The sequence below is a fragment of the Aptenodytes patagonicus genome, chromosome 2 (genome assembly GCF_965638725.1).
Source record: "Aptenodytes patagonicus chromosome 2, bAptPat1.pri.cur, whole genome shotgun sequence".
Taxonomy (NCBI): domain Eukaryota; kingdom Metazoa; phylum Chordata; class Aves; order Sphenisciformes; family Spheniscidae; genus Aptenodytes; species Aptenodytes patagonicus.
In genome coordinates, this window is record NC_134950.1 from 122,309,331 (window position 1) to 122,327,306 (window position 17,976).

General features: G+C 42.9%; 1 protein-coding gene and 1 long non-coding RNA gene across 7 annotated transcripts in view; both read right to left on the reverse strand.

The window, feature by feature from the left end:
• Positions 1 to 132: 132 nt before the first annotated feature.
• On the reverse strand, positions 133 to 3,081 carry LOC143156864 (uncharacterized). The gene is made up of 2 exons (XR_012994697.1): positions 1,832 to 3,081; positions 133 to 1,064 (listed from the first exon to the last, which is right to left on the reverse strand). It is a non-coding gene; the product is annotated as an uncharacterized LOC143156864 (long non-coding RNA).
• Positions 3,082 to 3,139: 58 nt separating this feature from the next.
• ZDHHC3 (zDHHC palmitoyltransferase 3) overlaps positions 3,140 to 17,976 on the reverse strand; it is a 32,102-nt gene continuing 17,265 nt past the window's right edge. For 3 of the 6 annotated variants that reach the window (XM_076331019.1, XM_076331021.1, XM_076331020.1), the window contains exons 4-7: positions 16,830 to 16,926; positions 14,902 to 14,983; positions 12,982 to 13,112; positions 3,140 to 4,331 (exon numbers count right to left, since the gene is read on the reverse strand). In XM_076331019.1, the coding sequence (XP_076187134.1) occupies positions 4,089 to 4,331; positions 12,982 to 13,112; positions 14,902 to 14,983; positions 16,830 to 16,926 (553 nt within the window). In that variant the 3' untranslated portion in view covers positions 3,140 to 4,088. Of the gene's footprint in view, positions 4,332 to 8,740; positions 10,267 to 11,444; positions 11,972 to 12,981; positions 13,113 to 14,901; positions 14,984 to 16,829; positions 16,927 to 17,976 lie in introns of those variants that run through there. The other 3 variants (XM_076331022.1, XM_076331023.1, XM_076331024.1) reach the window with 3 other exon arrangements.

The following is a 17,976-nucleotide window of genomic DNA, read 5'->3' on the forward strand; positions in this document are numbered from 1 at the left end:
CATCTCCCAAGCCCACCGGTGGCAAGGGATGGCTCTGCTCCAGAGCATGGCCGCAACGTGGCCAGCAGCAGTCAGATTTGGGGGTTTCCAGCATTTCTGCGAGGAAAGAGGAAATTAAGCCACACAGTAGTATAGGGGTTTATTTATTTGTTTATTATTTAAAAGGCAAATGCTCACGCATTAGGGCTGCAGAGTGGAAAAAAGAAATGGCAAATACACCTGGTCATGTGCCAGCCCATAAAAGGGAGGCGGAAAAAAAGGGAGGCGGAAAAAAAGGGAGGCGGAAAAAAAGGGAGGCGGAAAAAAAGGGAGGCGGAAAAAAAGGGAGGCGGAAAAAAAGGGAGGCGGAAAAAAAGGGAGGCGGAAAAAAAGGGAGGCGGAAAAAAAGGGAGGCGGAAAAAAAGGGAGGCGGAAAAAAAGGGAGGCGGAAAAAAAGGGAGGCGGAAAAAAAGGGAGGCAGAAAAAAAGGGAGGCGGAAAAAAAGGGAGGCGGAAAAAAAGGGAGGCGGAAAAAAAGGTTTTGACCACTCCCTTGTGTTTCAAACATTTAGGGAACACCCGGAGGAGTGCCCAGGTGGTGGCTGTGCCACAAAATGCAGTCAAGGCACTCCCGGCCCCCGCCACCCCTCTGCCCACGGTGTCCTGGTGCCCCGTGGCAGTTCTGGGTCCCTGCAAGGCCACCTCCGGTGGTGGCACGGCCGGGAGCAGGAGCCCCTCTCCACAGGCAGAGCGGGCACAGGGTCCATGCACGGCGACTGCAGGGAAGGGAGGAGCAGGCGGTCCTTGGCAGATGAAGTATTAGTTCTTTAATAAGTACAATAGTGACCAGAGGCATAAAAAGGAGTTACAAACAGCAAAATATTTTTCAAGAGATGTATTTTCAAGAGATGTATATTTTCAAGAGATGTAAATTCTTTACTTGCATAGAAAACCTGCTGTAGAAGACACCAGATAAGAAGTCCAAGAACACTTTCCATGTCTGCCACGACCTTGTCCATCACATATTGACACCTCGCGTCGGAGCAGCGATCTGGGATCTCCAGTGGATTGCAGCACACGAGTGCTCTGGAGGTGTGCCACCCCCAGGCAGCACAGCCCGAAGGCACAGTTTAACAGGGGGCAAGGAGTGTATGGAGGGAAGGGAAGGAAAACAGTGGGTTTGGTTTCAATTTCATGAAAATCACATTTGGTCTCAAGCTACCAGGTAGTCATTAAAGAAGGAGGTTTATGCCAGAGCTGTGAATAAAACAGATTTTTCCAACTCGTGAAGACTTTTGCAATTTCTGACAGTTGCCACACTATGCTGAGACAGAGAGGAGATACGCTGAGGGGTACTGGAACTTTTGGGGGGAGGAAGAAGAGGGGGACGAGGGAGACCAACAGCCAAGAGACACCAGAACAAACAATTCGCTGGACATCACCCCACCAGGTCTCGGGGGGCACCAGAGCCAGGGCTGGGCTGGCTGCCCACGGCTCTGTGTAGGGCACAGGGACATGTCCCAGTCCCTCACTTGGACTACAACTGCACTGTGGGAGGAGGGGAGAAGGCTGTTCTGGCTCTCACCCCCCTCTTCACACTATTTTCCCATTTCAGCTATTAAAAAAAAGCCTAGAAATGCCAGCACCTGAGGAACAACACAAGAGGTGGGAAACAGAAGCGAAGGACGCCTGTCCTCATGATGAGGTGAACCAGGTTTGAGAGTGGAGGAGGAAATATGCTGCCTCCGTCCACGCCTACCCAAAGCCACGTAAGTGGGGCTGGTGTCCTGAGAAGCATCACCAGAACGCAGGGCAAGGAGGTCTCTCCCGACCTGACGTCCCCGCGCACTCACCTCAAGGCGATTTTCAACTGTTAACTAGTTTCTCCCTCCAGGACCCCATAGCACCATTCCCACTCTGCAGACACGGCACTGGAGGCAGGGGCGTTAGCTGGATGCAGAGGCTGAGCAGCAAGCCAAAATTAGAAAACATGAGCGAAAGAGGGCACTCTTACTTTTCCTCCTTCAACATCCTTATTGCTCCCTATAGGAAATCCCTTATAGATCTGCGTATGTCCCTGATGTCCCTTTCCTGTGCGATGCTGACAGAGAGGAACGTCGGCTGGTACAGAAGCAGGAGAGCTGCTTCCCTCATTATCACACTGCTGCACAGGGCAAAGACATTCAAGACTTCATGTCTAAATGACATGAGAAGACACCTCAATTCCCCCCAAACGCAGGGTGTTTCCCTTTACCTAAAAGGTTTTTATAAATACACAGTTCCTAATGATTTTTTCTAAATCTGCGTTTCATTGACAAAGAGGAGACATCCAGAGGGGATAGAGGGTGGGACAACTGCTTGGAAATACCCCCTTGGGTTTTAGCCAAGCTGTGCTCCTAACAGTCACAGCACTCAGTTTGTTCCCAGTCCCTTTGCCAGAAGGGCAAAGGACTGCTGTGGCAGAGGACAAGTCCAGGAAAGAATCTCATCCCTCCACAGTAGCCCTGAATGTCACACCATTAATACATATTAAGATGCTTTTGGGGGAAAAAAAAGAAAAAAATCTTGCACAAATTCCATTTGGTATTGCTTCTATAAATAATAAAAACTTCATCTAGGTCTTTCACAATGCCATGCTTGCATCCCCAAAACTCCTTTCTCTTACTTTCAAGAGAAAGCAATTATCTTTGGTCCATGTTACAGGGGAGGGGGAGACGAAGTCAAGCATGTCCTGTGGGGGAAAACCAGGAGCACGTCTCTAATATCCTGCAAAATTTACTGACAATTAAGCTAAGGGAGACGAGAAGAAGAAAAAAAAAACAATTGAAAAACAGTCTAAATTAAAACTACACTAACTGATGTCTGGAGCATGCCAAGCGTTTGTGGCGTGTCTGAATGCAGCGGCTAGCATCACCTCTGCGTGACTTTGCTGCAACTATTTCCACCTGCAGTGACGCCTTCCTTGAGCAATGCATGTTCCTTCTACGTGTTCACCAACGTTTACCAGGAGCTGGCTGCAAAATTAGCATAAGGAAACCCTGCGTAATGGCAAGTACTAACAGGACAATGTTAAACACCAGTAAGATTAAGAGGCAATGTTCATTCTCAACTAACTCTGGCTATCGGGGGGGGGGGGGGGGGGAAGGGGGAAAAAAAAAAAAAGAAGAAGAGAGGCATCTAAATTAGACAAGTCAAAAGGAGAGAGCCAGTACCTCCATCAGCAGGGTGCTCACACCTCCCTCTCTTCTTTGACCGCAGAAACAGCCCCGGTGCCTGGCCTAGACCAGCTGCCTGCTTTCTGGGCTGCAGAGTTTGGCCAGGCAGCTCCCGCTCCACACGTCCTATGTGCTAACAAACCACAGCCCCTGGGCGAAAGCTTCCCCCCGCCAGCAGCTCGGCAACCCGGCCAGTATTTGCCTGCTCTCAGCTGCGCTGGCCGCAGGCGAATGCTCCCGCCGGCCCGGCCCCACCGCCAGGTCGCTGGCTCCAAGGCTGCTCAGCCAAGCACCACCAGTCTTGGGCAGCCCCACGAGCACAGAGGGTTAAAATTTACCCCTGGAGATGTTTTGGAGCTCGCCCATCTGCTGCGTCCGTAGGCCGGTATCCCACCTCTGCTAAGACCTGAGCACCAGCAGCTTTCATAATCCAGAGGCAGCATCCATGGGATGATCTAAAAAAGGATGCGTTTTTCAAGAAAACTTTTAGAGCTGGGCTGGTCTGGCCATTGCGCAGGGCTTATCATTTAGCCCTCCAAAAGGCCGTAAGAACAAAAGATTAACCAGACTCCTTAGGACTGCACATTTCTGCGTGCTGGGACCAATCTATCTGACAATTATAAACTTTCCTTAAAGGCCAAGTAAGAAAAGCTCAATAAAGCAGTTGTTGCAGGTCTGAAAAGGAGCTTATGAATCTCATCACTTAAAAAGCTTTCTCTGGAGATTTGCATTGCTTCTGCTAGTGTTGTACCTGGCTTCCAGATAAATACTCCTGAATTTTTTTAATGCACCAAAAGTATGTTAAAAAACAACCCCTTAAATCTCCAGCACAAGTAGTTATTAAAAAAAAAAAACAACCTGAAAGCTGCTCTTGACATCTTGGAGGATGCTTTGCTTATTCATGTAACACTTGGACGGCAACATCTTGAGAGAGAAACTGCTCGATTTCTTCTTGGGTCATTATTGCAGACGCAGGAGCTGCTGCCGCCGCTTCAGCCGGCACTGGGCTCTTGCAGTTCAGGTTCGAAAAGGGATTGAACCAACCCAAGGAGAAAGCACCACCGAACGCCAGCTTCATTCCTTCCCAGCCGCTGATCTTCTCCCAGGTTGGCTTCTGATTTTTAAGACGTTCAATACCCTGCAAGAAGAGAAGAGTTTTGGGTCGTCTCACATTTACAGCAGGTATTTGTGCACCAACCGCTGTAGCACGTGCAAAACTGCCTGTCTACAACCAGGATGTTATTCAAGTTTTAGTTAACAATGAAGACGGACGTCCTGCGTTACTGAAACTTTCATCCCTGAATTTAACAACAAAACCCTAAACCAAGACCAAATTCATGGACAATCTGAATCTCAGCAACTTATTTTGGTACGAGTTGCTGTTGATTTTTATGGCAAAGAGATGGCTTCTAAAAAGCCATTCCTTTCGGAAACATGGATCTCTTATCCTGATGCTTTTTGAATCCCTTCAAGGAGCAACAAAATACAATTACAACTTAAAATTTCACCTTATCTGGGCACTTTTACAATAGTTCAGATACAGGCAAAATACTGCAGCTTCTTCCAGTGATCAGGAGTTTACCACACCCACATCTAGGCTTGTCACTAGAAGCTGGACATAAGAACAAGCTTACTCCGTGCCAATTAAGAGCAAATATTTAAGAACACAATTTCCATTTAACAAACTGTCAAAGACAAATCACAATGCAAGCCGGATACCCGCTGGGAGGTCAGGAAATCTGTATAGGTGGAAGAGGAGGTCTCAAAGCCAGACTGGAGCCTTGGTCAGTCAATATTCTGATTCATTCTCCCTCCAAGAAACATCACTTTCAGTAAAGCAAACATTTTGATTGTATTTAAATAACAGATCCATCAAACTTGGGCAGCGACATTTTTTCCTGGTAGTCTTCTCCATGTAGAAAGAAGGAACTAAGTTTTGTTGTTTAGGTTTTTGGGGGGTTTTTTGTTTGATTTTTTTTTTTTTTAAAGGCTACCGCTATGTGAAATAGGGCATAATTTTTTTTGTGCCCATCTTCTGCATCATGTAAGAGAGGAGTCAGATCTACAGTGGTGTATGATATGCTCACAATGATATATAAGCGACCACACAGAAACTGTTCTTCGAGAAGCAAGGATACTGGATCCAAGTTTTGAGACACTCAAGGAAAGGAAAAATGAGCAAATTCAGTTAAAACCATTTAAAAGAGCAGTTTTAGAAGGGCTGGATGAAAAATACACTTGTCATGTCACTTTCCCTAACGGCCCACAAAACATTTCAGAGCTTTGCAGGGGGGGAAATGAATACACGCAACAACTCAGTGGCACCACAGCTGTACTCGCAGCAAGCCTTATAAATAACAAGACATTTTAATACAGCAGCAGCTTGGTTTTGCAATAACATTGAGTCAGCACAAGCAGGCCTGGGAGAAAACACACTATAAACCAAAGAATTACTTGCAAAGCTTTTGTGAGCTTCATTCATGCCCCGTTTCTCGTGCTGACTTAGAAGAAATCCAGCAGTGAATGTGCAGAAAGAAATGACACAATACCAAAGCTTAAGTCTTCAGGGTTGCAATTTTGGGAAAAAATCAAGCCCTGAAGCACAAACGTGCACCTTCCAACGCTAAGCACAGGCACGTGTCCCTTTGCGCTGCTCCCAAGCTTGCAAATGCGCGGCTTCAACTGTTCCAGGGAAAAAAAACCCTTGCAGCCTCCAGCCCCTTGCGACGAGGCACTCGGTGCTGCCGCGGCCAGTGCCAGTCCTTACCTCCCTGCCGGGCAAGCCGGGAGAGGGGCAGCGCTTGTGCACGGCAGAGCAGAGCCTTGGCAAAGCGTTTTAGCACTGCCATGCGCTTTTCCTCCGGGATACTCCGGTTCCAGCGCGCTGCAGCCGTGCAGCCGAGAGGCAGACGCTTTTGCAGCGTAAGGCAGAGGAAGACCTTTGGTCGTCAGCTGCTCCTTAGCAAACTGCAGAGGTTTCTAATGCGCTAGTAACAAACCGTCACCACGGCTGCAGCATTTATTGCGTGAATATCTAGAGAGAAGGAAAACAAGTAGCATGGGGCAGGAGGAGAAACAAAACACCAAGCATTGAAACCCTTCCCCGGCAGCACAAGCTTTAACCCTGCCCTCAATCATGGGGGTGTGCGTAATCCGGTTCGATCCATGCTGCCATCTAAATCGGGAATAAGGATCTTGAACCCTTCTGGGCAGCAATCCCTCTCTTCCCTCCCCAAAAAACCATGGTTCACCTGCTCTGAACGGTATCTGCTAACCAAGGCGATAAGCAAGGTCAGGCTGAGGTTGTACTAATGCCAGATTAGGGAGCAGTTAATTGGAGCAGGCAGGGGCATACTTTCTCTCTCCCAGCCTGTATTCGCTAATCCCTTCAGGGCACGTATTGGAAATGAGCAGAAGTTCTAAAACTTGTATCCTGGTCTAATTTTGGCTGCCTGCCCCACGGTCAGTAGGGCATGAGGTTTTGCCTTAAAAAAAATTTAAGGGGGATGGAAGTAAGGGTATGCAAGGAATGCAGAACTGTTGAAGACATTTCATTACTGTTTAATGAAACTTTTTTTTTTAAATATATTTACCCCAAATCTCTCACCATTGTTTTAGAAAGTGAGAATTTCCTATTTCAAATTAAACCAACACCTCTCTTTCCCATCATGCAGTTATTTCACTTAAAAAAAAAAAAAGTGCTCAGAAAGCATCATCTTTCACTATTCTAAATTACAGATTTCTGAACAAATTCTGAAAAGAGAAGACATACATAGAGAAATATAAAATACTGGACGCTCCCATTTCAGTAAGAGGTACACTGTTGCAAATGCGGGGACAGTAAGACGAGGTTGACCCGTTACCACTGCGATGCTGTAGGATAAACCCCGTTTCTCCCACTATCGCCCTCAGTATCTGCTCCTGCGCAGTGCCAGAGAAGGATGCTGGGCTGCGTGGCCTGACCCAGAAGGAATCTGCAGGACAGTTCTCGCGTGTTAGAAGAAATGCATTGATTTCTTTTAATACACTTTTAAAACCCAAAAGGAAAGAGCGAACAGAAGAGGCAAGCATTGTAACAATTTGTCCATCAAGGGGAAGACACAGGGAGCGTTGCCAGCAAAAATCATGATCAAGGCAGACTTTCCCTACGGCAGTTCCTTGCACTCATTTCTGCTTGGAGCACCGCTTAGCTTTTCAAAAAAGTACCCTGCCTTTGCTTGAGTTTCTCCTTCAATTTCACTTGGCCGCGCTAAAACAGAGCTAGCACCTGAAATCAGGTAGTCCTGTCTGAGAAAATACTTTCCATGAGCAAATCAGTTAAGTCTGCCTTTCTCATATTAATATTGACCCACATTTAGTATCATTCAAATTGCATCAAATTGCACCACCAAGTCGTACAGTGCAAGTAAAGCCGAGGACCCCCGGTTACTGAGACACACACATGACAGGTACCAATACAGGACATTTCTGCAAGCTGTGATGATGCCGCATTTAAAATGGAAACAGTTTGACTGAAAAATACTATATAACGCTGTTTAACAATTTGCATTTGTTTGAAACAAGAAAAACGGAGTAATTACACCTTTTTCACAATGGTCAAAATGCCAGAACAACGTAACCAATCTTCCTCCAAAATGCATAAGGGCAACTAAAATAAACCAAAACTGGAATGTGCACCAGTGGAATTTATAATCAAAACAATTTTTAAAGCAATGAACTGTACAGAGAGATGCATTCATTTGTTAATTGCCTAGGTGACTAAAGACTCCCCCCCCCCCCCGCCCCCAATACATTTGATTTTGCATCAAGACAGTTTTAAGGCCGGATTCTCTACCAGTTCAAGCTACCACCTGCACGTGCCTCGCCAGCTGAACCGATCCTGGCCAAAGATCCAGCCCTTAACTATTAAGCTAGGAGCATTCTCCGGAAAACACCATTGCATACTAAAATCAGAGCTACATATTTATTTACCATAGCTTTCCACTATCAGCAGTATCAGCACCATAAAAACAAACCCTAAACTTTTCCTGAACTTTTCTTCATGAAGGAAACGCGGCCTTTGCATACACGTTTCCTTCACAGAATCTTCCCACCAAGGCACAAGTGCAGCCTGTGGCTCCCTCCGCGCAGTCCTGCAGCAGAGATCACAACATACTCCTGATGATCTAACCCTGAGCAAGTAGGACTGCAGAAACAGCCTGTTTACACAGCAGAGCAGTTACTGACAGCCACTTCCAAGTGGTGAAATAAAACCACCGATTAACAGATCAATATATTACTGATTAACTCATTTTTAAACTTAAAGTTGAACATTTAGTTCCCTAACCTTTACATGCTTCTGCCTGCTTGCTTACAGAAGTGAAAGTTCAGAAAACCATTACAGATTTTTCCCAACGTTTGAAGTGAAGAAAGAAAATAAGAAGAGCAAACAAGTTTTTGGAAAAGTTTTATTGCATTTGTTTTCCATATGGAAGCATTGACAGATTGAAAAGATGCAGCATTCACATTACTTCCAAAATGAGACATCCATTAAGTTTCTTCTTCCCTGATCTCCCTCCCTTCCCCCATGGCTTTGAAGCAGTCTAAACAGGTCATTTTCCAAAAAAATACCATTTTATTTCAAACCAAGGAAAGAAAAGATTCCTTGAAGTCATGGAACACAGCTGATTTGTATTCTTCCTTTGTTTGCAATTCATTTGATGAGCCCATGGGAGTCATGATCCAAAAATATAATAAAATTCCTGCCTGAACACAAGATGTCAGTTGTAGTTATGAATGGTTTAGCTCTACCCGTTTTTGGAATGCCTTCTGTCCCTCCCACTTTCATCACCACACAGTTCATAACAGTATGCATGCTCCTTACCATCAATATTTCCCACTTTAAAACACTTACACATATACGTGTGTGTGTTTACACACATACACATGTATGCATAAATATGAGAAAAGATTTACAAAGCTCTAAAACAGGGCAATGCTAAGAATATAGAATCAATCACCCCGGTACACCTACACATCCTGTCAATATTAGTCTTTACAGTAGTCTGGGCATTCATGTCAGTTTTTCACGTTAACACTGTTTAGCAGGCATTGCTCTAACAACTCATTTACCAAGACAAACACACAAACAAGATGATTCTGCTATTCTAAACACTTGAAAATTAGATTTCTTTCTTTCCTGCAAGCGTAAGGCATTTAATAATCCAAAGAGTCTTCTAAATCTGTCACAGTTACCCTAAGAGGGCAACAATTTCCTGCGCACAAGGGAGGGAACAGACAAAATAATGCCAGAAAGATGGAATCGGCTCTGGGGCTGGAAGGAAAAAGGAGGGTGGGGTGGGAATTGGTGTTGGCAACATTTGTTTTAAGTACTTGAACTGTATGCAATCACCAGGTCAACTGGCTCTCTTGCTGTGTCGCGTTCTTGTCTTGCACCTTTTGGTAAGTGAAGTGTCTGCTTCCCCGTTCAAGTTCACTTATGAAAGAGCAATGTGCTCCTCCAGGAAGTCCAAAGGTGTCTGTGTAGGGCTGTTGGCACTCATATGTCTTCCACAGAGCTCATCACAGTCAGGAGACAGCATGAGAATCTACTCAGAAGAGGTGGGTCACAACAGAGAAAGAGGATCCCCTTCACATTAGTTATGCCATACAGAAAGCAGAGAGAAACAAAGGCCAGTAAAATTAACAAGATTAAAAAAAAAGAAAGAAAAGAAAAAAGCAGCAGCAGTTTCAGCCAGAGATATAGAATTACCTAAAATTGTGGAATACAGGGCTTTTTTTTCTCTGCAATTATCAGCCATTTAATAGACATAAAAAAGTTTGTTTTGCTTTTTGTTTTAAACATTCATGGAAAATTTGTAACAGTAGTGCTGTAATATGTTTCTATTTTAGTGGCAATGCTGGTCAAGAATTCCTCAGACCACATACTGGTACGGGTCTGCTTTTCCTTGGTCTGGTGTTGCGAATGGGCTAAGCCATGCTATAGAGAACGGATGGCCAAATACTGCTTTCATGTTCATCCATTTTGTTTTTTTAGCCCATCTTCTCTCTTCCTTTTTCAACTGTTCTATTCCCTGAAAACAGAAATATCACATTTTCAGTCAAACACTCAGATTTTGTAGTTCTGGATCGGGGAAAGGTCTACTCTCAGTTACCCCTTATCCAAAGGATGGAGTAAAAAAATAAAAATGCCTTTCCTTTTCTTCTCATTGTTTTATACTAAATAAATATTAAGGATAGAAAGTATTCCTTGAAATACTTTTATATAATAGTATTATATAATAGTAATAGTAAGTATAATAGTAATAAAATTACTTTCATTTTGTTCAGGCCTAGATATTTCATAAACCTTTTAAGACCTGCCCTCCAATTGCCTCTGATGTCAATTAAAAAAAACCCACCACCTAAAACCAAACAAAAAGTATGTGCTTTAATGGCTGAAAGCATTATGCGCTAACCAGATGGAAAAGTTTTAGAGGAAACCATTATAAGCTTGCAGACAAAAAAACCCAAAAACACAAACCCAAAGATAATCTCTATAATGCTCCCAGATTCACCAAGCAAGTTCAGGAAGTGCCCATGGCTCAGTGTAGCTAAGTCTACCTGGTGCCTCTTCATGTTTTATTAGAATCACTGCTAAAACATGCGTGGGCTGACAGCAGGGAGAAAGGGTTAAATAAGATACTGATTTGAGAGAAATCATTGCATTGTTTAGTAAAGGTTAGAGGGAGAACAAAAATAAGCCATCAAGCAATCAGCTGAAACATTCACTAGTCAATCATTTTAAAAAAAAAAAAAAAAAAAAAAAGTATCTGTATTGTGTCTAAAACCCACAAAGTGAATTTGGTCTTCCAGGAAAGCTATGCCTGGCTGCCACAGAAGCAAAATGAACAAGCGCAGTCACTGGAGAGCACTACTCTTCCACGGGTAGCAACAGCAGGCAGATCACTTTGTTCTTTAACTTCGGACCTTTTGCAAGGTAAGCTTCTCCTGACCTACATGTCTCTCCCGTGCTACGGATTAATGTACTGTAATACATCTGTGTGTCTCAAATTACCGATTCTGGGAGCTCTGCAGAACACAACAAGGGTCAACTGCAAGAGTTGTGCTGATCCCTGGTAAATGTCACCTCTAGAGACGACAGCAGAATACTAGGGTTCTGGGTCCCTTCAGGCAGAAGAGAACCATCCCGGTGGGACAGCATACACAAGATGGGGAATGAGGTCTCCCAGCGATCGGAAGAGGAAGGTGAGAAAGGGCAAGACACAGCCCTGTCTCTGAAATGTGAAGTAAAACGCTGCAAGAGACCACACCAGGAAGAATTTCACCTGGAAACATTCCTCTGCTCAAAACAGATTGCTTGCCAGACACAGCTAGCTCAATACTAGCATCAACAATGAGACGTTCCACAGAGCAAAATCCTTACTGGTACATATTAAAAAAGAAAACAAAAATGAAAACCCACAACCCAACAGGGGGAGACCATATTTCATTTTTTATTTTAGATTGTGGCATTGTTCCTTTAACATCTATGAGTTCCCAGAATTTGAGGGGAAGGGAAAATCAGGGGACTTATTTGGGTGCCCAGCTGTAGGAAGCAGCTTCTAAAAATTCTTGACAGGTTTCAAACACTGAGAAATTCAGATGATGATTTCACAAGCAGCATTGCTAGTTTACATGCATTGATAAACTCAAGCTCAGCAGGATCTTGTTGTTCTTTATGACACTGTACTTCTTCCTGGGGCTCTCCCCAGCAGAAAGAACAGCTGAAGTCTTCCCCTGAACACAGAAGAGCCACAGTGTGAACATCAGCCTCTTGCAGAAGCCAAGCATTAAAAAAAGTACTGCAAAAAAGATTTGGGAGCGATGAGCTCTTACAGTCTATAATGCCAGTCATAGCTCTCCAAGGGCAGCAAAAATACCTATTCTAGCTTCAACTGGCCATGGGCAAACAAGTGAAGGGGAAGGAAAACTGAAGGAGGCAGGGGAGGAAAGAAGAGTTGTCACTCTTAAGACTATCACTTATCTTCAACCACTCCAGTTAATTCAGATATCTGAGCATGCTTGGTGAAGGCCGGCAGTATTTCACAAGCGTGGGAACATCCCCAAGAGTGACCAGCTCCATCTTTACAGAGTGGGCAAATGCAGGGATATATGATGGACTGCAACACTACTCTGCCATCTTTGAATTGGGGACGACATGGTGGCTTTGCAGCAGACTGTACCCAGCAGGTTTCCATGAGCCTACTCCACTACCTTTTCTTTTTCCCTCTGGCAAGAGTTTTTGAACTGTTTAACAAGCAGCTAAAACTGGAAATCTTCTAGACTAAAAGAAGTGTGTGTGTGTGTACATATCTATCTATATCCCTCCCCCACCTACTCATCTTGGCTTTCCAGCACATAAAGCTGTAAATAGTGACACCATGGGGAACACAGCTGAATTTCAGACACCACCAATGTAAAAGCACTTCATTAAAGGAAAAAGGTTCTCAAATCCACAGGGACAAATACTCTCTACAGAGTAGTCCCAGTTACCAATGCCTACCTTATCAGAGATACTGTCAACACAGCATCCCAGCCAATACATAGGTGTACACTACTTCTCAACGGTAACCTTCAGAGAGCACAACCCAGCACTGTGCTAGCTCAGTTTATTACATTGGGTCTTTCCTCAAAGGGTACACAGACGTGAACTCCCCATGCAATGAAGTAAAACCCTGTACCCTTCACTGTTTATACAAACAGTGAGAGAGAGAGAGGGTAAAGGATAGAGTGCATGAGACACCCACCGTTTCATCAGTGCAGATGGAGTGTACTTGGGTCCCAAACATAACCGAGGTGAAGATGAGAAATAGGAGAGCCTCAAAACACAAGAGGATGAGAAGAATCACTGTAGTTGGCGGAGAGAAGGAACTGCATTCTGTGAAGACAAAACAACAGAGTTGGAAGGGGAGAGATCAGGTTATGCAGCAGCTGCAAAAGCCACAAGTTTTCCAGACTCAAACTGACAAAATAAATTATATGATCACCATTCTCAAAAAGGTGCACAGGGAAGCTCTGACATTCTTGAGGATATTCAACAATGAAATGATCACTCCTGCAAGTTTAAAAAAAAAGCAAACCCCCCAAAACCCCTGCAACACTTCAAGAATGCAACTTTCTTTTCCACTTAGGTGTTTCCCCAGCACATTGGATAGGACTCCACTCTACTCCATTTCACCTGTAGCTTCTCTCTTAAACCTTAACCTTAACGAATTTTCCACAGTGATAAAGTCCCATTAGAAATCTCAAGCTGGTGGTCAGGACACAAGGATAATTATTTCTGTAGCACCAACATAAAACCAGATTATGATTCCTTTCATAACTGCTCTAAGTCATAACCTAAAGGTGGTCAGATTAAGCCAAATTCTTATTTTTCCTCATACTCTACAGTGCCAACTCAGGCAAGAGCTGAAAAAAATCTGAGAAGGTAACTATAAAAGAGGAGCAGAAGAAAGGAAGAGGAAGGAAAAATGTTATAGGGCAAAAATCATCGTGCTGAGTGTTGTAAGTGTCAGAATATCTCCAGACTTTTCTGAAATCCAAGAATGAGTATCCCCAAAAAAACCTGTTTTTCCTCATGAGATATTAAGCTTTAACAGATACACCATAATCAGGTCCTAACACAATCAGCACAAATCCAAGGCAGCTGGAACAACACATCCATCTCTCATAACTGCTCTGTTCTGCCACCTAAACCTGGGACAGGTGGGAAAGTGCTTCCCTCACAGATACAGGCTCTGAGAAAGCAGGCAAAGGAAACTCTCTCTTTTGATGTATCCTTCCCCTATGGCCCTGGCCACTATAGTCAAATCCAGACATTCTCAGTGACAGCTGGCAGCTGTTTTACAAAGTTTTGAACTGCAGAACAACCTTGTCAAATTCAGTTCATATGTGTAAATGTACCCATCTTCTGCAGTAGGATAAACTAAAACCGGTCATTATATTGAATGACACAACTGAAATTCCAAGAAAAACGAAGCTAATGCTCTTCCAAAAAAATCCACAAGCAGCACATATATCTGCACATGCGTTCTTTGGCTGTTTGACTCAGCATTACCTAGAGGATTTCCTATGTCCATCTGTGTTTTTAAAAACACATCTCAACTGGCTTTGTGAAAATTTACTCACTGGCTGCTCCAGAGTGAGGGCTGGGGTTTTTTTGTTGGTTGGTTGGTTGGTTTGTTTGTTGGGTTTTTTTTGTGGAAAGGAATTGTTTGTTCTTGTGAGGGTGGATTTTTGGATCTGAGTTAGCATGTTTTCCTGGCAGTCTTGCAAGAATGATTCACATTACCCTTTTAAAAAAAGCATACACATTCTTCTTATCTTGTGTTGGCATTCAGGAAATTAGTGCTGCGCTCATGTCAACAGTAGGTTATTGTACACATATATCTAGATGTCTTTACATCTCAGCTTCTCCCTAGGCAGTATCAGGCTTAAGTTGAAACAGGACTTTTCAGGACAGAGATCCCAGCAGGTCAGAAAGAATTATGAAGTTCCAGGATTGATCATGAAAAAAAAAAAAAAAAAAATAGAGATAGCGCAGCAGAGCCCAGATAGCATTCTTCTGAAACCAGGATAAAAGGGGTTGCCTTACAAGCAAACTACATTATAAGGTCTTATTCATAGGTTAATCTGGTATTTTAATGAGATATTTTGTTAGTACTCACTTGTCCAGTCTTCTTCAAAACAATACAAGAAGTGAAATCCCACCATGATTAGAGCATGCAGTGAAATCAGTGCTATATACATCTGAAAAATAAAGGATGTAATATAGGTATCAGGTAAGTTTAAAGACCAAAATGCTACACCTTCCAAACACTTTAAATAAAGCAAAGTTTTAAGACTTCAAAAAAAAAAAACCAAACCACAAACCACCCCAAAAACCACCAAGCCCTCCCATCCCTGCTAAACAAGCACCCCGAAGCTGGCAAATGCCAAGACTACACAGACTCATTCTGGCCTTACTAACAGCTCTGAGTGCCCAGGAGGGAGACTGTTCAATTCAAAGCCAGCTGGACACAAAACCCAGCCTCCTGCACCCCAGCGCAACCTTCCACACAGCTTACTCTCCTGTTCTCCGCTGAGTACAGTGCAACTTTCAGAGAACAGCAACCCCCTGACATCGAGGTATCATGCTGTCAAAGCTTACATCCTTGCCCTTGAGAACACTATAGTTTCCCAGAGAAACAACAGCTAATTTGTTTTAACCGCAAAAAGCACTTTATCTGTTTTCCAGCATGAGTTTCAGAAAAATGATATTTTTTTTTAGTAAGTATTTTTCCCCTGAGGCAGACACTGGCATGGAAAGTTTCTCTCAAGCTTTAATACTTTGTACTTAATCCTTTTTGGTTTAAAGTAGGTCTTAGCTTTCTAACAAAAAGCTTTAAACTATATGCAATGCTACACATACACTACAATTTACCAAGACAGGGCTAAAAAGATGACTCTCCTGAACCTACAGACTCTGACAAAGGTCAGCAGATATTAGAAGTGAGAGAGATTTTGTTAAAAGAAACCCCTGTGGAAGCAGTAAAAAGTGATAGGAGAGTATATTGCAAGTTGAACACGCTGCCGTTCTTTCACCTCCTCAGGTCTCAAAAAGAATAACCAAGAACAAAACCAGCAACCCTTATTTTGTTTCTCTCAACTACATTAAGTGTTTAATACAGCCTGCTTGAAAGATGATGTCAGTTTTAACAGAAACAGAAATCCTTTTGATAGGATTAAACCACCTAGCTCACTCCTCGTGGTGAAAAAAACCCTTGCTCAAGGGAAAGAAATGGGATTCGGTTTGTTCTGCAATCCACAACCTAACAAACCACACCACAGAACAGTAAGCCTTTCCTTTTAACTGAAAATCTCCCTCTTTTTTCTTGGTAATATGAGAACATTCTTCCTTGAACCTACGGATGTCTCAAAAGATTTATTAATAAAACAGAGCATCACTGAAACTCAGCCTTGTAATGTTCACGCTACTCCCACGGGATATTTGCAGTTCACTTTGATGAAACAGCTTTCAACCCTTCCATAAATATGTAGTATTCAAGGTTGCACTCCTGTTTTCTTACTCACGATGCCACAGATATAGTACAAAAAGTCAAACACTTCCTTGGTTTTCAAGTATGAAAATAAACCACTTGCAAGTAAAAGGCGGGTAATTCTTGCCAAAGGGATGCAGACTTCCCACTCCTCGCTTAAGATGGGGCAACAGCTCTTATTATATGATCCCACACAGGTACTCATACAACTACAACATTTAGGAACCCTACATATGGCCTGGGACCCTACCAGCCACAGTACAGTGTAAAAGGATGGCCCACGCCTCAAAGAGCTCAACGCCACAATAAACCACTCGCATTACAAAATAGCGGCTGAACAACCTCACAAAACCCTGGCAAATAGTTCCCGTGATGCCCTTCCCCCCATTGCTGTGTTGTCTGTGTTCCCTAACTAGCAAAACAAAGTCTGCAATAGTTCCCTGTAAAGTTGTTCTGAAACAAGAAAAAAAAGAAAGCCAGCCTTCGGAGCTGCTTCACACACAGCATTTCAGTGCTGCCCACCGGACAACCTCAAACACAACTTGCAAAATACTTACTGTAAACAGTACAAAGTACTTCTGGTTATTCTCTCCTACACAGTTATTGACCCATGGGCAGTGATGGTCCATTTTCCGAATACACCTCTTGCAAACACTGAAAGAATACAGGTCTTTATTTATAGCACTTTTCATTCCAGGAATACAAGATTTCACAGGGATTTGGGGAACACAGAAATTAAAGGAAAGAATCAGAGGTGAAATTTGAACCGAAATAAATTTACTGGTCACCACATTTATATTTGTGGTTTGCTCACTTGACTATGTTTGTTCAAAATGAACCATACAATACCAAATCACCATTGTAAAAAATTAATGCCAAGTAAGACACATTAGCATAATATTCATATCAGTGGTTCTGCCAAAATATGGTTTGAACAATACATTCAGGCAGATGGAAAAAATCTGTCATTTAGTTTAGTTTTAACCTATTTGGTCTGTGAAAATGTCCACGATAAAAAAACCAAACAAAACCCAGAAAGAGATGAAAAGCAGTAATGAATAAGGAGATTTTTCAGAGTTGCTAGCAACAGACTAAGGTTTATTTACTAACATTAGCTGGTAGCAGGAACTTGCAAAAAAGAAAATTAAATACAGCATTAGAAAAGATTCTTGACATCAAGGTAAGCCACATAGTAACATAAAACAGCTGTGGCAGTCAGTCAGGAAGACAGTACCACAATATACATTCAAGGTAAAATTAGATGTTAAAGCACTTCACAAAACCAGACTAATAAAATAAAAATTCAAATTCTTGCCAGCATGCACATTGTGGCTAGAAGTCAAATAATTAAAAGACTATTACTTTGTCTGAACATCATTCTCTTGCTTAGTCAGTAACTGCTTCAACTCACATAATAAAGGAAGTCTTTTTCTCTGCCGCTTTCTCATATGATAGGAGACAAAAGGCAGTCTCCTGATACCACATTGCACAAACAAGCACAGAAATCAAATATGAAAAAACACAAAACCCCAAAACAAACAATAGACCCAGAAAGGAAACAGCCATTCCAGAACAATTCTGGCAGCACTGAAAGAGAAAAGATCGAGGGCTCTACTAATTTTATTTTTCTTCTTATAACAAAAAAATATTTTGACCTTAATATAAACAATAAACTTCAACACCCAAATGCTTAAAGAAAACTCA